The sequence below is a fragment of the Streptopelia decaocto genome (genome assembly GCF_964273445.1).
Source record: "Streptopelia decaocto genome assembly, chromosome: 6".
Lineage (NCBI taxonomy): Eukaryota > Metazoa > Chordata > Aves > Columbiformes > Columbidae > Streptopelia > Streptopelia decaocto.
In genome coordinates this window covers 13,038,941-13,060,116 of record NC_138660.1, presented here as the reverse complement: position 1 = coordinate 13,060,116, position 21,176 = coordinate 13,038,941, and the positions used below count along the sequence as shown (strand labels likewise).

General features: G+C 45.2%; 1 protein-coding gene across 6 annotated transcripts in view; it reads right to left on the bottom strand.

Annotated features, from left to right (window-relative positions):
• TNIK (TRAF2 and NCK interacting kinase) overlaps window positions 1–21,176 on the bottom strand; it is a 159,485-nt gene that overhangs the window by 9,055 nt on the left and 129,254 nt on the right. For 2 of the 6 annotated variants that reach the window (XM_082054931.1, XM_082054933.1), the window contains 9 exons: window positions 19,622–19,861; window positions 17,241–17,347; window positions 14,401–14,564; window positions 12,675–12,772; window positions 11,931–11,954; window positions 8,039–8,223; window positions 5,879–6,005; window positions 3,502–3,666; window positions 389–503 (listed from right to left, as the gene is read on the bottom strand). In XM_082054931.1, the coding sequence (XP_081911057.1) occupies window positions 389–503; window positions 3,502–3,666; window positions 5,879–6,005; window positions 8,039–8,223; window positions 11,931–11,954; window positions 12,675–12,772; window positions 14,401–14,564; window positions 17,241–17,347; window positions 19,622–19,861 (1,225 nt within the window). The remainder of the gene's footprint in view (window positions 1–388; window positions 504–3,501; window positions 3,667–5,878; window positions 6,006–8,038; window positions 8,224–11,930; window positions 11,955–12,674; window positions 12,773–14,400; window positions 14,565–17,240; window positions 17,348–19,621; window positions 19,862–21,176) is intronic. The other 4 variants (XM_082054932.1, XM_082054934.1, XM_082054935.1 and 1 more) reach the window with 3 other exon arrangements.

Below are 21,176 nucleotides of genomic sequence, written 5' to 3'. Positions count from 1 at the left end.
AACCTCCATCTCTGCCTACCAAGCTGACCAGCAATATTTGCTGCCCACCTGCCCACATCCACCTGTTTTCAATGACTTCTGAGCAACTGTCAGTTTTTTGGAGAAATTTCCACCTCCCAGTTCTGCCAGGAATATTTCTCCTGACTACCTGGGCAGACGAATGGGTGGATTTCTGCTGATCCCTGTTATCTCCCAGACCTTTCTGGTGGCATTTTGCTGCTGGGGGGAGAAGGAGTTGGATGGAAATGGGAGAGCACAAGGATGCAACATGAGCAATGTGTAGACAAGAGTGAGTAAAATGTGGAAGAGGTTCAGTGGGGTTAGCCAGGCTCCACAACCTGGTTTCCACAAGGCTCTCCCCTCTCAAACTGGCCACGTTGCTGCCTACCAGTGGCAGATGACTCTTCATCCTCATCTTCATCTTCATCAGTAGGCGAGGTCTGATACACTCTGGTGTCCACAAAGGGGGTGAAAGAGGCTTTGGTGCTACTTCCCATTCCATACTGGAAAATAAACAGCAAAGAGAGAGCTCAGAGCACAGAAATAACAGTAACTTTGTGTATGTGTGTACATGTAAGACTTTATAATTAGCAGACACAGAACCTGCCCCTGTGGTGCCCTTTTCAGGCCCTCTATGAACTCCACCCCCACAACTAATCAGGAAAAATATTACACTGGATTTGTGAGTGCCCATAAGCAACAGAAAATGAGAGAAAACGAGCAGGGCCCAGCTCTGCTCTCTTCCCGTGGGCAGAAGCACAGCACAGCCATGAGACCAGTTAGCGGAGCAGCCGCAGGGCCAGAGGCAAAAGTCAATGCAGGTAAAAACCGATTTGTCTGCATGTAATACACCCACAGGCAGGGAAGGCTGGGGGTGAGCTGTGTGGTGCTTTAGGAAGAGCTTTTGCAAAGGGAATGTTTAAAAATGCCTTGGATACTCAGGGTCGTCAGGAGATGGGATTCCCCACATTGCTCCATCCCCCCCGGAGTCTGGTCCTCAGCACACCTCATGCAACTTCAGTGAAGTGTTCTACATTTTCTAAAGCATTGCAGGTAGGATTGCAGAAAGAGCCATTTCTAAGCTAAAAAAACATAACCTGAAGTTATCATAAGGAATGTCACAGCCAAAACTTTGCTAAGGGAATTCAAGGAGGAACAAACTGCAACATCATGTTCTTTTCTTTTTAAAGCCATTGCTTTGTTAAAGCAGAAAATGGGGCTAAGACCTTCTCTCAAGCAAAAGGAAATCCTTGCCTTGGGAGCCAAAATGACATGATTTTTCCAACTCATGGAGCAGCTTATTTTTCCTACTCCAGTATTTACCCAGGATATGTCGGACCTCTGTTAAGAGCTGCGACAGCAGCAAAACCCAAGTTATTCCACAGCAGCAGTACTGCTCACACTTTTCTTCCTCGGGACATTTTCCTTCCTGGAAATAAATCTTCCTCATCTCTCACATCACCGAGTCCCCAACCCCCAGGCTGCTCCCCGTGCCCAATGTCACCACCACAGCCCCGGTGCTGACGACTGCTTTGGGGAGCAGCCTGTGCCATGGGAAGATGTGACATAGGGAACCCCTCCACCCCAAAACATCCACACCAAAACTGGGCTGGCCTCGTACCTGTCCTCTGTCGGGCCACAAAGAGATTTAGCAGCAAAAAATCATTGTGTGTGGGAGCATCCTGGTGGTTCAGACTTATCAAGGTGGCACCGAGGTGAGCCAGTATCCATGCCCCGCGCCTGCCAAAACCATGCAGCACCTCCCACTGCCCTCCCATCTCCACATCTCTGCCAGCCCACCTGTTTCCATGGAAACAGGACGTATTTCCAAAAAGTACAGGGTAACTGAGACCCATGGAAGGAGTTAACAGCCTGCGGCAGGCAAGGCTGCAGGGACAGACAGCACATTTACATGCACAGTGCGGCCGTATTTGTGTGTGCATGTAAGATAAACTCACTACTTTGTGCTTCTTTCATATCCAAGAAAACCACTTTTTTGTTTGTGTGGGGGGTTTTTTTCCATCCCTGTGCTGGATGTGTGTTCCATAAAGCACCAACAATTCAAGGAGGGGAAACCTTAGTGTTTACAGGGATGCTTTCCAGATGAGAGCCATGTTGCTTTCTGACAAACAAATTACAAAAAGCCCCTCATCCCAATACACTGAACATTTATTTTCTTTGCTAAGATTCAGCTGTTCTCCTAAGAAGCTGGGGTTTTAATATCTTCTAAGTCCCTTATTTAAATATTAAGGCCTCATCTTCCTCCAGGTCCTGTTCAACCTCCCATAAACCTCCATGGTGGCCTACAGAGACAGCATCGAGCTGCAGGCTGAGGTTGTGCTCGCTCCCTTGTTTCTGCTCACAGCACCATGAGTCACCTGGAAGCCTGCGAAATAAATTCCTAAGTTTCCACTTACACCCACTCCCAGCTCAGTCAGCACTAAAATTTCAGTTTTAGAAATGTAAAAGATCTTCTTGGTTGGTATTCTATAAATGAGTATATTTAAACCAAATCCTTGCCCGTGTTTAAGCAGTCCCAGGATGACCGTGGAAGGTGCTATGTTCAGATCAACTCTCTCATCGTCGCTTTTAAACGCGACGAGGAAACGGATAAAACCTTGAGGTCAAGTCACATACCATATGTTCTTATGTTTTATCAATGCACAATTCCAAGCAATTCTATTTTTATACTGCTAGTAAAAGTAAACCAAGAAATGAGGACCTCATTTCTATGAAAGAGAATATGATGACAGAACTTTTGATGTATAACCAACAAAATGGAAAGAAAAAAAATCAAATAAAATACCTTATTTAGCACCAAATGGGTTAATTTCTCACGGGAAAACAGGACTATGCGTCTGGTTCCCACAGCTGGCAACAGTAAGCGGGACACATTGGTCCCCTCGTCTTATGTGTCACATCTTAGACTTTCTAGGACTTTTTACACCTTATACAACGTTAATACTCAATTGTGTCCCTGTAAAACAGCTACCAGGGAGAAATACTTTGCCATGACTGGAAACACACAATTTTAAACACATGCATATTTTTGCTAATTGGAAGAACTATCCAGCATTTTGTTGGCTTTGGTTTTTGCTAATCTTGAGTCACACTAAGTACCCGAGATCACACGGATGGGCCCAGTTCAAGTTAACAGCACCACTGGCTCTCGTAATTTTCTCATGTTTCCAAATGCCAAAAAAACCCCAGGGACTTTCACATCAGTTGGCAGCATTCAAGCCATCACCACCAAAACTCCAGCTGGTGGGCTTGAGAGAAGACCTAATGTGCATTTCTACCATCAGCCACAGACCCATATAGCAAACACCCATCAGATCCCCTCGTATTTCCCCTACACTCACCCACGTGGACCAGAAACAGAGAGAGAGAAGAGCCAAGAAAGCCAGGGAGGAAAGCAGGAAAGCCCCTTTACGGGGCAGAGATGTTAATACTTGTTTAAAGCAATGCAAAAGGAGAAAGAGGAGCCCCCCCACCACCTACTTCAGGCACCGAGTCCATGTCCTGCGCATGCGTGGAGACTCGCCCCAGGGCCTCGGTCGGTGTGCCCGCTGGCGAGTGGCTTTGCTGCACCAGGTCAGGGAGATTGATGTGACCTGCAAAGCCATTGCTGGCTGTGTGGCCAGAACGCTTTTTTTCACCAGAGGTCTGCAGAGACACAAGGCATGAGGAAGAAAGAGAAGGGGGAGGGGGGAAAGGAGGGAAAGAGAAAAAGAAGAGAAAAACAAAACAAAACAAATAAAACCCAGTCGTTAGCAGTCCCCCAGTTCCCAGAGCAAGCGCAGGAGAAGGACCCTCTCTGTTTCCATCCCCATGCAACCTGGCAAGCAGCAAACCAACCCAGCCCTTCACCAGAATAAAGACAGGATTAATCACAATGTCAGTACAGAGTAATTAGCCACATTACAGCGAGAGAAGCCTGACCACTGTCATTTTGAGACAAGGAATGTAGGGCAGATTCTGCTCTTGCCACCATGGGTGCAAACCCCATGGCCAGTTCTCCTCCCATGTGGCCTCCAGCCACATCAACAGCAGAATATGACCCCTGGATCCGCGTTAGCCTGGACGGCTTTGCACAGCTCCAGCAGTGAGTAGCCTGACTGCAAATGCCAACACAGCCCCCATCGCATGTTTCCGTAACCCAAACCAGCAGTGAACAGCCGCAGCATCGGCAGAACCATCAGCATCCCGCTCTGTGCACAAGGTTCCTGGGGCTTCCCTTCCTCTCCATCCTCACCTTGTGCAAGGCAAGCGCTGGGAAGTTTCTCCCATCCGTGCTTATCATTTTGAGATATTTGCAATTTTGATGAACCCCACCTATCTGGAGCACATCAATGAGATTGCTACACAGACTTGTCCCTTTACTGGGATTAGTGGAAAACTCCCTCTGAACAGGGTCACCATGTTTCTGACCAGTCCTGACACCATTTATCTTTTGATCACTCATTACCATTACCTTCAACCACCTTGCTGTCCTACCAAAGAGTGAAAAACCCTCTGCTCAAAGACTGCTGATCTCAGTGAGTCCCTTGACCGCTACACCAGTGTCTGGGTGCAAAGAATAAGCACCCAGCACAAGGTTGCAGTCTGGACTTCTTACTACACTCCCTCCTCCCAAAGAGGTTTCCCAGCTGCTTGTCTTGCCTGCGGCTTTTAAACCTTTCTGCATCACTGTTTTCTCACATGGTCTTGCTGGTGTGGCACGTATTTTACAGCTGCAATGCTAAACACCAAGTTCACTTCAGAAATAGCTGCCTGTTACAGCGGTGACTTGTTCTGAATCACATCACCCTCCCTGCTACAAGGATGCGTAGAGGAGCTGCCCAGGCTGCGGGACCCTACTCTGAACAGCTCCATGCCAGCGAGGGATGGGATGGGGTGGGCTTTGCATTGCTGCCCACCCCCAAAACTCCCAGAGAAAGGCAGCAAGCACACTGTGACTTCTTTTGCTAACTACTTCCTCTCTTTCAAGTTGCATTCATTTTTTTTTCCCTTCATATGTGAATATTTTACGTAAACGGAATTAAGAATTAAATGCTGCTCAAGTCTAGTTTACATTTGATCTAAACATGCCTCCTTTGTGATTACTGACTCCAAACCTCCCTCCCTCCTTCTCCTCTCCCATCCACCTCCTTTACATGCTGGCAGGAAAGTGACTCCCCTGTTTTACTAACTGTCCCCTCACCAGGAGACCTGCGACCCATCTGCGTTTCCAGCAGCATCACCAGCATGTTCCAGCAACCAGGAAACCAAGAAGCACCAGGGGAGATCTTCCACAGCCAAATGAATGTGCCTCCTTCACCTCACTCCTGCAGCACCATCCATCAGGACCGCTCCCACCGGAGCTGGGGACAGGGGTGCACATCCCGCTGGGATGCCCAGTGCCCCCTGCAGCTGGCTCACAGGACAGCTGGCTGGTGGGGAGGGGGACTTGGACCTCCCCGAGCAGGACCAGCGCCTGGTAAAAGCCTCCAAATGCTCCACAAACACTGCATACGTCTTGACAAAGGTTGGGAAGAAGAGGGGAAACTTTGGGCCAGGTTCCAAGTGTTTGAACGAAGTGCTGTAAATCGAAAATAACTTCTGTTGCTTGGAGCTATGGTGGGATTACGGAAGAGTCATTTGTATGGGCCACTTCCCCACCGTGCCCTGGCATTACTATTCACTGCTGTTTGTAGTTCTAAGAAACATTTGCACTTGTCACATTTGCTCCGAGTGTAAATTGTATTAATGAGAGCACTAACGAGCACAATTTACTCAGTCATTTTGTGTTCCGGACACACAGCACTGTTAGTTTTTGTGCTTACATGGGCAAAACCTCCTGAAGATGCTCCATGGAAATATTTGTTTTACAACTTACCTCCCTCACCATTAAAGTCCCTTCCCTTGAAATATTGCTAAACGTATCTGCATGGGAAGTCTCTAGCCCATGGGTTGTCACCATTCCCAGGTTGTACGGCTCATTGTTTCCAGGAATTCCTGTTGGTCTGAAGACAGAATGGAAAAGCATTAATGATGGATAGTTCCTTTACTGAACTAGATGAGAAATCCTCTAATACAGTATTACTTCAATAAAGGTAAGGCTTTGTATCCCACAGGAGGAAAAAATTAGAAAATATATCCACTTACATTTATGGGAAAATTATTTATGCTGTTAGAAATACAGGACCAGGGTCAGGTTGATACACTACAGACAGAGCACAGAGACCAAAGAGAAGCACCTTCTTCATCGCGGGGTGCCCTACAAAGAGCACTGACAAACAGGTAACAAGGAGTTGCAGTCCCACTCTACCTTACATAATTTTTTCTACTTCAGAAAGTTAAAACAAAAAAAAACATTACTCCCTTTATTTTCCATCTCAACACCTGAAGAAAGAGCAGTGCATGAGAACACCTAACGACAAAAGACAACAAGGGAGGGATGGAGTTCAGAGGAGGTGCAGGCAGGCGTACAGGTTGGGTCCTGCAGCTTTCTGCTGTTTTCCAGGTAGAGATGTATCCCTAAGCCATTATTTCACCTCAAGTTTATTTCTGTGCTCCTTTCTCAGGACAGACGCTGGAACTCATTCTCATGCGTATCAGATTTTAGAACTGCCTGAGAGTGCATGTCACAGGTGGTAAGCAGCTACCGTTACTTTATTATTATGCTCTTAGCAAACCAGCTGCTTAAATATAATTCAAAACAAAACAAAAAACAAATGCTGAAATGCCTCTGGATATCCCAACCCTGCCTGTGTGCTGGGAAATGCCGACAGTGGTTATGAAGATGTTGCTGATGAGACCTGTTACTTTGCCTTTAGAAGCCACACAGATCAGTTGCTTTCCATCAATATGAAATAATTCACCCTTTAACACATCATCCCCCTGCACTCCTACTTGTCAATGCCCAGGGGCTCATGAGGGAGCTTGGTAACGTAAAAAGCCAAATCAAGTCCACATTAATCAAGGAGGTTGCTGGTCTGACGCAAGATGTGAGCACTGGGGACCCCAAGGTGAGAATGGCTTGATAGTGGATCCTCAAACATACAATTGGGCAGGCGTCACCAAAGCACCCAAAACAACAGTGTCCCATAAATCTGCGGCACCTTTCACATGAGAAGCTCACACCACCTTCCTTCACTTCAACACCATCAAAAGATGTGAAAATCATAAAATCATAGAATAGTTTGGGTTGGAAGGGACCATCAAAGCTCATCTAGTCCAACACCCTGCAATGAGCAGGGACATCTTCACCCAGATCAGGTTGCTCAGAGCCCCATCCAGCCTGGCCTGGGATGTCTCCAGGGAGATATTCCCATCTACCACCTCTCTGGGAAACCTGTTCCACTGTTTCACCACCCTCAGTGCAAAGAATTTTTTCTTCATGTCTAGAGGAAATAACACAATTATTCCAGTTTTAGAAATAAGAAAGCAGAGGCAAAGGAGGTTAATTTTGAGAACATACAGGGAGTGAATGAATGGCTGTGGTAGCCCCAAGGTCCCAAATTTCAGTGGCATCCTGCAAGAAATCCCTGGACATGAGCAAACAGTGCCTTATATTGCCCCGAGAAGAGGGAGGTGAAGAGAGTCATCACAGTCTTCAGATGGAGAAAAGGTGGAGATGCAAGAGATGGAAGGAGTAAATGGTCCCCCCATTCACTGGGACACAAAATGATGGATGGGCTTATCCTGCAGCAGGAGAGACCTGGACAGAGCTGGAACCAAGGTGTGGATGAAGTCAGGTGCGTCCACTCTGGCCAAAAACCCACTTTGCTCATCAGCAAACAGATCCATCACTTAGAGTCTAAGTTCACTGAATGTGCAGTGTAAGTAATTCACTTTTTCCCATTAAGTATCTAGTTTGAACCACAAAGAAGACTTATCTGAGTAAATTATCCCTTACAACCGTGATGCCATTCCCAGTGCCAGCCACCAAACACCAACGTGCTTTGGACATGTCCCACACCACAGCTACTGCTCCTCCAGACCGAGACACACCACGGTTTCACAGTTTGCCCCCCAGAATGAAAGCGCTCCTTACATAAGCCGTGGGATGTCACTGACGGGCACGGTCCCATCGTGCGTCTCGTTCTCACCATCCTCCTCCTCCTCCTCACTGCTTTCCGACTCCTCGCTGGAGGAGGAATAGTCAGTCACCTTCTTCAGGGGCCGATTGGTTTCTTCGATGCGCAGCTCCCTCAACTCTTTCGCTAAGGCCGTCAGATCCTAAAGGGGATGGGGGCAACAAAACAATAAAGTGACGGCTATTATATTTAAAGCAAGAAGAATGTCATGTACATCTCTTCAAAAGCCAATGCTAGCAGCACGAGCAACGAGAAATAGCTTTACAGAGTTGTTACAAACATGAGACGGACGTAAGACAATGTTTGTAGCATGTAGCATTTATTAAACAAAACAAAACTGATTTACGCTCACTGAAAAAAATAGCCAACCTCTTCTTTTTCTGTTTGGAATGTGTATGTGCATATATATACACACACTTATATGTATATACACGACAAAATTGTATTTGTTGGAAAAGGTGAAGTTCAGTCACCATCATAGTAAACTGGAAAACAACGTCATTTCAAAGATTGGCTCGGAGAATTTCTCCTGCAGGGTTTTCTCTTCTTTCAAACTCCTCAAAGAAGACCCTGTAATTGTATTTATTCTGTAATAAATGCATTTGGGAAGGAAGCAATGACAGCATCTCCCATGGAGTGGTGCAATCCCCACACCAAGAGCTGCTTCCGTGGTGAGTCTCGGCTGCCAAGAGGCGTGAGGAGCACAAGGAGAAGCGCCCAGCTCAAAAAATAAAATAAAATTAAAAAAAAAAAATCCCTCAGCGGGACCCATTAAGCACTTTATGTGAAATGTGGCAGCCTACAAGCTAATGGGGAAACAAAATAAATAAATAAATAAATAATCTTTGAAACTAGAAAAACAAGATAGGAGCAGTCTCAAAGCCTAGTAGTAATTTTTCAGTTTACCATGACTTTGATGAGGTCTCAGACCCGACAGTCATATAAAATAGACACTGCTATTTCAAAACAAGGAACATGGCAGGCACCGTGTAGAAAAGAGACTTTTTGTTATCTTACATGCTTTTATAGCAATGCAGGGGGAAGCAGTAGGGCAGAAAAGCATGAGAGCTCGAATTAGAATGGGTTAGAGAACTCTGTCGCACAACACATGCACATGACGAACAAAGCATCGCAATTGTCAGTCTTACCATTTCTCCCTATATTAGTGACCGAGGTAGGCATCAGTGCATTCGGTCAGAGATAAAGGATTAGGGAGAAAGAAACTCATTGAAAAAAGACTAAATTCCACAATTGTCTTACGGCCATACTCTCATTCACTGCATTTCCAGTTTACCGTTCCAGCAGGGCGACTACGGCAATATTAATTATGGTTGCAAAGGGAGCTCTTAAAAATCTATCCTGTCGACACGTGAAGAAAACGATGGAAAACCTCTACAGCTGAGATGCAAACTCAGTTTATTTTTCAATTGTGAAGCAGGAATATTTTGCAAGCAGTTTGTAACTCTGGTGATTGGTGACCCACACCTCCCGGCAGGCTCCCATCAGTGACAGCCCCACATTCTGCTCTCAGGTCTGCCCTATTTTTTAAAAAACAGGATCAATTCCTGCTTCCCAGCAGGAATATCCTGTGATGGGTATTATATATCCCTCTCCAAACACTCTCTGTATTTTTAGAAAAAGGTTCTTTATCATGGTTAAAGAGAGAATATGGTACCTAAAGAGCTTATTTTCAATGTCAACATGTTCAGGACTGAAATACAGTCAAATCTGCAGTCACGACAACTAATTATTTTAATTAACACTGTAGCAGCTACTATGATAAGATTGTTTCTTAAATAAGAAGCAGTGAAAATTACAGCAGCCTAACAATGCTTTCCATTTAGAGTATAAAATTCGTTCTTTATTGAGCACTTGCCTTTGAGTTGGATTAAAGCCTTCTCAACTTTAAAAAGGACTTTAGGACTGTGTAAAAGCCTCTTAAAACTGCAGCTGAAATTCCTGCAGTGCAGGACTAGCCATAAATCCTTACTCATCATAGTGATGGACTAGGAAAATTACTTCTTTTTTGCACCTTCCAATGTAATGTGTTTCAAGTCACCCTATCAGCCTTCTTTGGCCATTACTATAAGACAGCCAAGTATTTTAAAAATCTGCTTAATTGGTTTTTAATAACAAATTTGGAAGTTATAATACCAATAACAGTCCCAGACAATATCATCAGATAACTCATATTTCCTAGTTAAAGCTTTGCCTCAGGATGGTTAATTCTTTGATGCTACCATTTTCTGTAAGTAATGAGCACTTTGTAGGATTAAACAGCTTCACTGAGTTGCTCTTGGACCAAAACCAACCTGACAACTAGAAAGAAAGTGCTCTGTAGTTCGATATGTGTTTGAAATGTTAGTATTGAGGGTGACACAGTACACAAGTTAGCAGCATTAGTGGTCTTTAATTACTTTTAATTACGATGACTTGTTTAAATTTAATACTTGCTGAAATCAAGTCAGACTGGTTTCCAAAATCACATAGCTCATTGAACTTGAATTTAGCACACGCACTGCCTCTTTTTAGACACTGATTTATGTGCTTTTTTCTTAACAAAGCACCTCATTAAACAAAACGCATTGCTCATGTTTTATCCAAGAGAACAAGTTAACTAACCAGCAAATCTTTCTTCTTTCGTATTTTCTATTTTTAGAGGAAAAAAGTTGAGGGAAAGGCTGCTGAAACTGGCGTTTTCCATTACAGACCAGTATCAGCAGTGTGTGCATAGCGATGCACGTGTGAGGCAAGTTAAACACTAAATCAGTAATGTTTGGTCTTTTCCCATGAACATTTAAACATTCACCATTGCCAGATACACACACATTTAAAATATTACCATATGATGAAAACAGGTGTAATTTGGAACTCTTATTTTTTAAGAGGAAGGGCAAAGACCAGCATTGTCCATCAACATCTAAACTAGCTCAGCCGACTCTGGTTTTACAGCTAATGGTCTGGTCCATGGAGAAAAGGAAACTGAGGGGAGACCTCACTCTCTACAACTACCTGAAAGGAGGTTGTAGCATGGAGGGTGCTGGTCTCTTCTCCCAAGTAACAAGCGATAGGACAAGAGGAAATGGCCTCAAGTTGCACCAGGGGAGGTTTAGATTGGATATTACAAAAAAATCTCTTCACAGAAAGGGTTGTGAAGCAGTGGAACAGGCTGCCCACTGAAGTGGTGGATTCACCATCCATGGAAGTGTTTAAAAGACATGTAGATGAGGTTCTTAAGGTTATGCTTTAGAGGTGGACTTGGCAGTGTTGGGTTAACAGTTGGACTCTACCATCTTAAAGGTCTTTTCCAACCAAAATGATTCTGTGAGAATGAATAAGTTACTATATTCCACTGCTCTGTTTTCCTTTATTTGCAAAGTTCCTTAATTCAAATTAGCCTTAAATTGCATTTCAAACGTAACTCAATGGCCCCACTGAAATCAGCAGGCAGCGGGGGCTGCATCTGAGAGCAGAACGTGGTGAGTGGCGCAGGCTGCCCCAACCACCTCCACCGGCACCAGAAACCTTCATTTTTGCTCTTTCTGTTTCAAATATGCCCAACAACAGCAGCACCATTTGCTCAGCGTGTGAACATTGGTTGGGGTGCTCCTTGCCACAGCCTCCATGCAAGTGGTCTGGCCAGTGGGTTTCAGAAGAACCCACTGGCATCGCCGCTCCCCTCCCCGCAGGCAGGCTCCCGACGCTGAAACGTGATCGTTCACTTTCCCATCCGACCCGAGATTGTATCACCACCTTTTCAATGTCAGCACCAAGAAAAACAGTTTGATATTAAGCGCTAACTAGTCAACCTTGCATAGGCATGACCCACTGAGAAAAGATATCACTAACCTCATCTATAGCTTTCTTATAGCTCTGTGGGTAAAGGAAGAATAATCAGCATCAGAGGAAACAGATCGGGACAGGAAAAAGCCAGAGGAAGGGCAAGCAGGTTAGAAATAAAATTAGAATTGTTAGCTCAACGCTGTGGAGTGTAGAGAAAAAAACATAATCAACAAAACATTAATACACATTAAAGAAGAGAAGCAGTGGAAATTAATTGCGTTATTAGACCGACTCTACAGTTTTAAAGTACAAATGTCAACAGCATTAAACCAGGAGGAAACATTTCGGATGAGATTTTGCTCAGAATAATAAAACAGGAGTGTGCAGAGACCACTACCAGGTTTGGTTTTAAGCTGGGAAGGCTGTCGGGGGCCAGTGGCCCAGCTTCCCCGAGCAGAGCATCCCTCCATCGGGCTGCTGCGGGGCGACATGCAGCGCGGAACACAACAATGTGCCGTCAGCAACCACCGCGCCCAAGCTAGCAAAGCCCTTAAGCATCTGCTTCACGTGAAAACACAGGCTTAAGTGCTTTCCCCTAGACTTGGGCGCTCCTGATAAAAACTCATGCATTCTCTTAAGCATCCAAATCTCCCACAGGCTTTCGCTGTATCACCGCTTTCCAGCCTTTTTGCTGGAGCAGCAGCAGTACTAGCCCCTTTTTTGGGGTCCCCACAGTTGTGCTACCGCCCCAAAGGGAAACATGGCCAAGCCGTCTGGTAACGTTCCCACAGGAAATGGTTTCAGACTCACAGCGGGTCGGCTGGGTCGCGTCACGTCCCTGTTGTCCTCCTGCTTTACCTTGCTGGGCTCATGGGTCAGCACAGGGGACCCTTCTGGCTTGGCGTTACCTGGGTGAAAGGCAAGCAGAGAGGGGGGGAGTTAAAATGCTGCCGAAAGCTGTTGCTGCATCCTGTCACCCAGCATGGGTGGGCATGGAGGGCTTCATTATCCCCATTACCTCTCTTGTGCCAGAGCCCTGGCAGCCCCTTCCCCAGCTCTTAGGACAAAAAGAAATGGCCTCAAGTTATGCCAGGTCTAGATTGGATATTAGGAAAAATGTTTTAATAGAAAGGGTTGTCCGGCATTGGAACAGGCTGCCCAGGGAAGTGGTGGAGTCACCATCCCTGGAGGTGTTTAGAAGACGTGTAGATGAGGTTCTTAGGGACATGGTTTAGTGCTAGAGTTAGGTTATGGTTGGACTCAATGACCTTGATATGATTCTATTTGCCCAGGAAATGCAGGAAGATGGTGGTGAAAGCAGACAAGGAAATCCCTCGTGCAGGACTGGATGTTCTGTAAATAGGTCATTTTTGTTCAAACTAATAAAGTTTCACTACGTTTTGCTTCTGTTGTGTCAAAAACACCTCCCGTTCCTCCTCTCTGCTTGGCTACCTGGAGTGCCTCTCCTTAGAGCAACAGAAGCCGTAATCCAGCCCAGCCTCCACAGCCAGCCCCCTCGCAGTGTGACTGCCCTTTTTTCTACTAAAGAAACAAATTCACTCTGCACAAGAACAGAGCATGTGATAAATTAAAAGCTCTGCAGCATCTGACATTGCTAGGACAGCATTTGTCACAGGGCTCCTCATTAGTAAAAACAAAACCAAACCAAATAGGACAATTGTCGACAAAGTTCTTTTATTGACTACCTACGGAAGTGATGATTTCAACAACAGACACGTCATTTTACAGCCAAGTCATAAAAAATTCAAAGCATGGAGGCAGCGCTTGTTTTAATGCACTTCAGCCCTGGGGATTTATACTGCAAGGCTGTGCCAGAAATGCAGATATATGGGCTGTATGTGCTTTAGCATCTCCTACTGTGATTAAATGGAGGAATGGAATATCTTTAAGAGTGGCTCTAAGATAAGAGGGAACAATTTGGCTAGAAACATAAACCTAGTGCAAGTGAGGCTGCCTGGTGAAGCACTTTAGAGAAAGCTTCTTACAGGCTAATTCACTCCTCTGTTCCCATCTCAGGCTTTGCACAAAGCTGGAGCTCACAAACAAACAAAAAAAAGGAAAAAAAGGAGAAAAAAAAAGATACGCACTCAAAGTGTAACACAATCCCAAAGATGCAGAAGTGAGCTTTGGTCAATGAAGAGAAGCACCATGCTGGGATTCTCTTTTTTTTATTTTAACTCTACAGCGTAACTCCCATCACCTTCTGTATAAGTTACTTGGCACTGCAATGCTCCAGCAGAGTAGGGGAGCAACAGGTGCTGCCATGGGCATCCTACATCAGCATCCAGGCAAGAAGGAGCACTGGCATCTCTCTTTGCCAGGAGGCCAGTTGGTCACAGAAGGACATAAAAATTATGAATCCTCTGATTTTTTATTTTTTTAAAAAAAACGGAGATCATGAGATACATGATATAAGATACATAAGATCACAGGCCTCTCGCCCATCCTGCTAATTAGACAAGCCTCTGAAAGCAGATCTGGTGCTCAGGGATGTTGTCACGAAGCAACCACTCACCTCTGACTCTGTTGCGCTCGCTGGAGCCAGCCTGGGAGCCGGGCTGGGACCCACCCTGGGAGCTGGGCTGGGAACTGGGAGTGCTGGAGCTGGAGGAGCTGCCGCTGCTGGTCCTCTGCAGCGGGCTCTCCACGATGGGCTCTGTCCTCCGCAGGTCCGGGTTGCTGTGGGAGCACAAACCAGAGAAGCACCCTCAGATGGTGCTGCAGGCACCTCCAGGGCTTCAGAGCCTTCCCACCCTGAGCGCGACAGCTGGAAGGGGAGAGGACACCTCTTCTGCAGGAGAAGACAGAGCTGAGGTCTTCTCTCCTGCAGCTGTTGAGCCTGAAACCCACTGAAACCCATGGGAGCTAAATCAGGCACTCAACATCTTTATGGAGGTGGATCACAACTGTGATAAAAAGACTCGGCTAGAGCAACTTTCTACTCTTATTTGGCAAAACTTCACAAAAATATAAAAGATTCTTTGCTCAGAATTCCCTTTCAGACAGTAGATGGACAACACTGGAGTTATTTGAATTAACCACCAATATGCATCATGAAAACAGGAATTCGCAAATCAACATTAGACAGAGAAAGAAATATTTCAGTGACAAAAGGATCTCAAGTTCGCAACAAGGCTGCCGATTACTCTTGCCACTTAATCACACTTCCCAGTTTTCATGGCTTCAGTTCAAACTTGCATCAGATATCTGCTTTCCTTCCTTGATTTCTCTCACCCTTGTGAACATACATAAATCTAGAATAAAAAGCGTCCTTGATACACAAAGAGAGACTAATAGCTCTCTGGGTATCAGATGCCTGTAGGAAATTAATTCTTGTTTGGCACTGAAATGACATCGGAAGACATGTTCAATGCAGAGTTACGCAATTTGGCTTTATACAATATTCCTGTTAAGTGATCTTATTATTTAAAGTCCTGTTAAGAATGTATGGGAAGGTTTATCAAGTCCAATTGGGACTTTGTGTACATAAAAATTATGCAGTAATACTGCCATGTGACACAATGCAATTGCAATCGGAGGCCGTGCACGTGAAGTGCAAGGTGTGCAGAGTGTGCACGGTGCGTCCCTTGGAGAAAAACCATGAGGTTCAAAATTGTGTAAAGGCCCATTGCTGTAATGGGGTCACCGTCAGAATTGTTTGGACACTGCTTGGTATGAATATTATATAAAATCGCTGCTTAGTGTTATCTTGCATTGACACAGGTGGGTATTAAAATGATGAAAGCAAGACAGTAGCTTTCTGTATGCAAGAAAATATCCCCTCATTTGTTACAATAGAGTAACAAATAAAAGATAGCATATTTTGATAATATTTACATTTATGCATGGGGGAAATCAAGAACCAGTAGAAGTAGTTAGAATGAAAACTGGAGAAATGTTACATTACTGTGAGAGAAATAAAATATGAAATAATTTCACTGAATACTTAAGTTTAATAGACATGGCAGCATCCTAATAATTTCCAATTTTTATTTAAACTGAAGGCATCCAGTTCATGTTGTATGGCTGATGTGTCCTTTAGCTAAATCAACTCATTAAATGTATTTGAAAACTTTTGATGTTTACCTGCACTGACCAGGATTGGGACCAGGGGGCTGCAGGAAACACTGGGCAACATCCACCAGGAATCCCAGGCTCCTATTATCCTTTTTACTTTCAATACCATCACTTACTAGGACTATGCAGTCCAACATCCCTCCACATTTTAAATTGACTTTCAAGCAACAGCTAACTAAAATAACATTTTCAAGAATTCAGAATGCTTCAGCCTTGAGCAATAGAGAGGAACAAGCCATGATATGACTGGTTTTTCTCCCTAATTTAAAAAAAGAACAACAACAAAAACCATCCTTCCTCCTTCTGCTACCCCTGTCAGAGCGCTGGGCTGGAAACAAAGGTGTTTGCTAAAACCTGGTGACAGCACATGGTTACAAACATCCCAGCCTTTGTTTTTTTGGCCCCAGCCTAAAAGGACAAGGCAGGCAGAAGAAACAAGGAGTTCCATCGTGTAAGGCTACGTGGAACACATATTTACCCTGAGATTTGCCTCTCTGAGATCTAGATCTGCTCAGGATGCTCTGCAAACCAGAGACAAGCTCTTGTATGACTAAACCATGTTTTTTCCATCCAGCTCTGAGCCTGTCAACTTGCCTGCTCGTTTAAACATGCGCAGGGACAGCTCTGACACGGCAGAGGTCGGATGGCTGCTGTGGTGCAGCATCCTTCCTCGGGGTGCTGAAGCACAACCCGGCACATCGCCGTGCCGAAAAGCTGCATCTGGCTAAGCTAAAGGCCCTGGTCCTAGGAAGCCACAAGGAATTTAATCCTTGGTCTACATCTAAGGAAGATCTCACCAAGCTCTACCAGTGTCTGTCCCCCAGCACATTCCTCAGTCATTATCTCTGAAAAGCTGCTCTGATTCGTAGGAAACGTATGGTATGTATCACTGAGATCTGCCCTCCAGCTTATACAGATCCCCTTATATGCAAGAGGTGACACTGGGAGAACTAGAACCTAATTCCACTGAAGGGAGCACAAAAACTCCTGTTTGACCCCACAGCAGCAGATGCAGCATCGACCTCCAAGCCCTGCAACACCCAGGAATGGATTCAGCCCAGGGAGCAAACCCTCCAGGGATTGCTGCTGGTACAGAATACTAATGAACACAAAACTAATTCACCCAGTGACAAGAGCAGCATTGCAAATCTCTTGTCAGCAAAAGCAGTGCTAAACCCCAGCCCGTGTTGGGGCTCCCCAGCTGGGCGATGCAGGAGGAACGCAGGCAGCAGCAATGTGCTGGGGTCACCCCTGCCTGTCACCCTCCGGTGTTCGTACCTGGCCCGAATGGGCTGGGAGCCCAGCCGGGGCCCCAGGGCGCTGCCGTTGCCCGGGGAGTTCTTCCTCGCTAGAGCAGGGGATATGGAAGTGGTTCGCTGAGGCACCTGGAGAAGAACAGAGACATTCACCCTCACCACCATGTCAGCACATCTGAGAGATCACCTCTCAGCATGGCCTTGATTTACAACTGATTCCCCACCAAGAGATAAGCGATTATTTATGGCAATTATAAAACAAGAAGCTCTTTGCTTTTAGAGGAATTGCCTGGGTGTGAGACAGAAATGAGCTGCAAAGGTGCAGCCAGGGATGCTCCAGGCAGAGGAGCCCAAAGCAGCATGCAGAGCAGCCCAGCTACCATCAAATAGGGCATTTAGTTTTTCAAAAATGAGTGTATGCATACACACACATATACATAATTTAAATCTAACAAAACCCAGAAAAGTAATTTTTAAGGTAAAATTCAGATTGAAATGCATTCCAGCAGCCACAGTGGAGTTTTCAGCATCTCTAGTTCAAATATAACACATACCAGCAGAGAAATGGTATTGACTGATAGACAAACAAGAGGACTGACAGTGGGAAGATACAGACTGACCCATCTAACACCCACATTAAACCCCTATGACCTTTGTTGAGCCCAAAGCCAACCGCAGCTCACAGGTGCTCTGGGAGATAACCCTGGACCCTGTAGTGTCCCATGGGAGCTCGGGCCTCTCCACCCAGCTGCAGGCACCGTGGTCTCAAACCCCAGCAGCACAGACTGACGTGGAAAAGCACAATGATACTCACCCTGCAATACCTTGCACCAGGTAATAGAGAGGCCAAAGGCTCAGCAGGATGAGCCAAAAAAGGGTTACTTGGTTTTTGGTTGTTTGTTTTTTTTTTTTTGAGAATAAACACGCAATTATGTTAGGCAAGATAAAAAAATTTAGCGAGCCAGTGAGCTTTATATTCTGTGCCATTGCTAGCTACAGCTTGTCTCATTAAAAAACAATCTCCTGTTCAGGTAGGGTACTCTGCAGTTGGGACCTGGGAAGATTCTTACGTTCCTCTGAAGCATCCAGCCATAAGCACTGGCAGAAACAAGAGCCCAGACCACAGAGAGAGCCAGCCCGTCCTCACGGGACAGTCCTTTCCTTCCCGCTTACAAACACATCAAACCCAATCTGGGTAATAAAATGTGAAGTCAGATGCCTGTGGGTATTACTGCCAACACGATGGCCTTAAAGGTGACATGGGGACCCCTTCCAGAGCTCATGTTCCCTCAGTCAAAGGGGGAAAATACTCCATAGTGTCGAAAAACACCTTTTATCAAAGAAGCAGGTGCTGTGGTCTCATCGCATAGCACATCACTGCAGGTAAGAGATGCCCTTCTCAAAGGACATAAGGTAAAAGCCAACCTTAAATTGCAAGAGGTTTTTCAAAATTAGGTTAAAACCAGGCAGCCACCCTTCTGCAGTACAGAGGAACAAAAGACATGAACAGCTCCAGGAGCTGTTGCCTTGCTTTTCCTCTGAGTTGAGTACCAATGTCTCCTCTCGCTTGGTGGCAGCAGTAATAGGAACTTTATTAACACTCATGACAGACCACCAGAGATCCCTTGCACAGGGAAGCTTACCTGGTGGCTGGTATTTTGCTCTTTAAAAAGCAAGTCACTTACTTTGCTAATACATAGAAAAGTTGCCTCTCAATCAGGAACAAATACCACCTCACTGTTACTAATGGATTTGTAATCGTTTTTTCCCTGTAAAAATCCTCCCAGGCTGAGCACTGATTCACCATAAGGAGAACTTTAATGGCCAAGTTATAATTCTTGCAAAAGGAAGGTGTATAAACAATGTGATTGAAATACCAGTCCAGAAGAGTCTTAATTAAAAAAGTACTGCCAGACACTGTCAAAATTTCGATGAAGGCATAAAGCTGCTGGAGCCCTAACAAGTCTTCCATCAAATATTGATTGCAACTGGAAGCACAGTGCCAGACAAAAAGGACCCGACTTATTGAGTGTGACAAATTTTATGTTTCTATCATTCTATTTAAACAGAAGTTGTTTATTGTTTTGTTTTTTTTTTAACCCTAGGAAAAGGAGAAATTAATTTATTTTGGCCTCTGTCCGGGCTCAAGAACTTTCTTTGCTGGAGGGCAACACTATTTTGCAGCACCCCTTGTGTACCCAAGTGCAACTCCCAGAATCTTGTGCAAAAGCTGCCTTGGGAAATGCACCTCGGGCAGGTCGGTGCCAGCCATAGAGCCATGGGGGTGGGCTCAGTCCTGCCCATTTGTTTTGCCAGAGGACGCTAAGCACAGTATCATCCCGTGGGGATTTAGCTTCGGGTTTGCCTCTTTGACGTGCTAGAAGTGAGGAGCGATAGTGTTACCTTTGGTGGAATGTCTTCCTCCTGCCGTAACCAAGAACTTCGGTCAAACTTTTCAATGCGAGGGGGCAGAGGAGGGTTTTCTGAGGTGGGGTCCGAGTTCTGCCTTGGCATCTCAGTGCGGTGAGAGGTCACCGTCAGAGCCTCCTGAAACCCAGCCAGTCCCTTTGCAGGCTGTTCATGCAGTGACTGAGACCCAGACAAGGAGCTTCCTTGGGATTTCACAGTGACCAGATGTGGAATCTAAGCACCAAGTCAAAACAGAACTATCAGTACAAAATGGAGGGGAAAAAAAAAAAGGAATATAAAATCTATTTAAAAATTTGATTTAAAAAAAAAAATTGATTAGCACTTCAGATGCACTAAAAAGCCCCCTCAGTTTGAGACCAGCACTGCCTTGGTTTCAGGAACTTCTGACTTGTATTGCTTCAATGCAAGATCTATTAAAAATCATGCTCACGTAGCTCAGCCTTGTAAAATCTGGTAATGCCTAAGTCGAAGTCAAGCGTCGGTCCTGCCGCTCCTGCGTGCACAGGGTGGGACAGCTCGTACCGACAGCCCCGTTCTGTGGGTCGCAGCCCAGGGCAGGACCCGGCTGTGCCCTCCTGACAGCCCCCGCACAAGCTGTGATGGCAGCTGGATTTCCAGCTCCTACACCTGCACCTCTAAGGTTGTGCTAATGAGGTTTGGCATGGATTTTCCTTGTTAAAAATGAGAAGGAAAGAAAAAAAAGGAAACAATAGTAAATAATTATTAAGAAAAAAAAAAATTCATCAGGAATTCTGAGGCACAGATGGCTTAAAAAAAAAAAAAAAATCTTGAGGGATGAGTTTCTATAGGTCAAGGTAGCCCCTATTCCATAGATCAGCCTTATCGATCTAAGGGTTACAAGTGAAAGGAATACGGACATGCGTTTTGGAAAATCTGAGAAATTCACAAAGTTAGAGTTTGTGAAATTAGAGCTTCTTCCCAGGACCCTGTGAAGCTGCTCCTCTTTGATACAGCAGGGTTGCAACTTTTATCTGACATTGCTACATACATGTCTCTGTACACATGTACAGGTATCGTATATATGTGTATGCATGCATGCATTTACATGGGTCTCTGGGTTTCAAGCAGCTTTTTCATTAGTACTTTATTGTCCAACAATTGTTTCTGTAGTTGTTGACAATAAAGGTCATCAAAAAGGTCACTGATAAAGAGTTGGGCAATCAGAGAGATTAGAGTGAAATGGGGTTTTACCCACTTCCCAACATATATAGACCATGTACATTGGGCAAAAAACCAGCTGTATGTTTATAGGCTTTCTTGGATGCATTTTGTTTAAAGCTGGCATTGTACTGCTGACCTATGGTTGCACATCCCACATGTGGATGGCACTGAGTTGGCGGATTTTCCCATAGAAAGCCCAGCTGGACTTGGAGCAAAGGCTTTGTACTTCCCTCTGAAATTCCCGCTGGAGCATGTGGATCTGTGGAAGCAATTCCAGGGGCTGAACCAGAGCCAGCACCAACACTAATAGAACTTTCAGTGGCAGAGTATTTACAGACCTCATGGC